This window comes from Psammomys obesus, unplaced genomic scaffold (genome assembly GCF_907164565.1).
Source record: "Psammomys obesus unplaced genomic scaffold, mPsaObe1.curated_primary_1811, whole genome shotgun sequence".
NCBI lineage: Eukaryota > Metazoa > Chordata > Mammalia > Rodentia > Muridae > Psammomys > Psammomys obesus.
This window is the reverse complement of record NW_026588618.1, coordinates 1-1,100: the sequence shown is the minus strand read 5'-3', so window position 1 is coordinate 1,100 and position 1,100 is coordinate 1. Positions and strand designations below refer to the sequence as shown.

The 1,100-nt window shown below is 67.7% G+C and overlaps 1 protein-coding gene across 1 annotated transcript; it reads right to left on the bottom strand.

Moving 5' to 3' along the window:
• Positions 1–278: 278 nt before the first annotated feature.
• Positions 279–1,054, bottom strand: LOC129674389 (urokinase plasminogen activator surface receptor-like; the record flags this gene model as incomplete). Its single annotated transcript, XM_055604351.1, has 2 exons — positions 279–725; positions 893–1,054. Coding segments are annotated over 2 exons (398 nt in total), but the record flags the coding sequence as incomplete, so codon positions are not given.
• Positions 1,055–1,100: the final 46 nt, after the last annotated feature.

The window sequence follows — 1,100 nt, the reverse complement described above, 5'->3', positions numbered from 1 at the left end:
TGCTTGTGCGCACGGTTTTTCTCCCCGCGTGGGTGTACCCGTGGGAAGACAGGGAGAAGAGGGAGGAGGAGGGAACAGAAAAGACGAGGCACAGTCGCCTGTAATCCCAGTGCTCAGGAGGCCGGAGGAGCTCTGAGTTTGAGGCTAGCCTGGTCTACAGTGAGTCCAGGACAGCCAGGGCTGAGGAGAGACCCTGCTTTAAAACAAAAGTCAAACAAAGTAACAGCCCTTTCTTTCCTTTCGCCAAAGTCAGGTGTGACAAGGGGGCGCCGGCCTGGTTCACTGGTACAAAAATCTTCCATTTATTTATTTACACTTAAAATAAATAACGTGACGAACACAACAGCAGCAGCGTTAACTCAGCCAGGACGACGCTGCCCGCAGCCACGTCCCTTCTGGTTCTCGGTGCAGGACGCCGCCGGGGCACGCTCAGGCCCACGAGGACGCAGGGGACGGAGGGAGGGCCAGGAGGGCGCCGCCGGGGCACGCTCAGGCCCACGAGGACGCAGGCCCGGCTCCGGCGCCGAGGGCGAGGGCAGCCAGCAGGCAGGCGCCGAGGCCCAGGCGCGCCGGGCCGGCCCCGCCGCCCGAGGGCCGGTTGCAGCCGCTGCCCTGGCAGCAGGCCACGCGCAGCCGGCTCAGGAGGAAGGCGTCCGCCGCGTGGGAGCCCTGGCACCAGGACGCCGTGGCGCAGCCCCGCACGGTGTGGCTCCGGTTTCCCTGCGCTGCGAACGGACCGCGGGGCCGGCGTGAGGATGGGGGCACCGCACACCCACAGCGGGGGTGTTGACGAGGGCGCCGCCCCGCCCCTGCGCGCCTTCAGCCAACACAGCCGTCAGGAAGGCCCCGGGCAGCCCCCGCGCCCCGATGCCCCTCCATACCCCGGCCTCACCGTCCACGCCCGAGGCCTCCAGGCACTGGGTCATGGGTCCACGGCAGTCGATGAGGGCCGCGTCGGAGGAGGAGCACTCGTGGCCGTCACAGCCGTAGCACCGGACGCCATTGGGTGGCAGGTCCTGAAGACCCAGAGCTTCACACGGGGGACACGGGCGGGCTCAGCGCTTCGTCCACGGAGCCACCACCCCACGCCGTCCACGTCA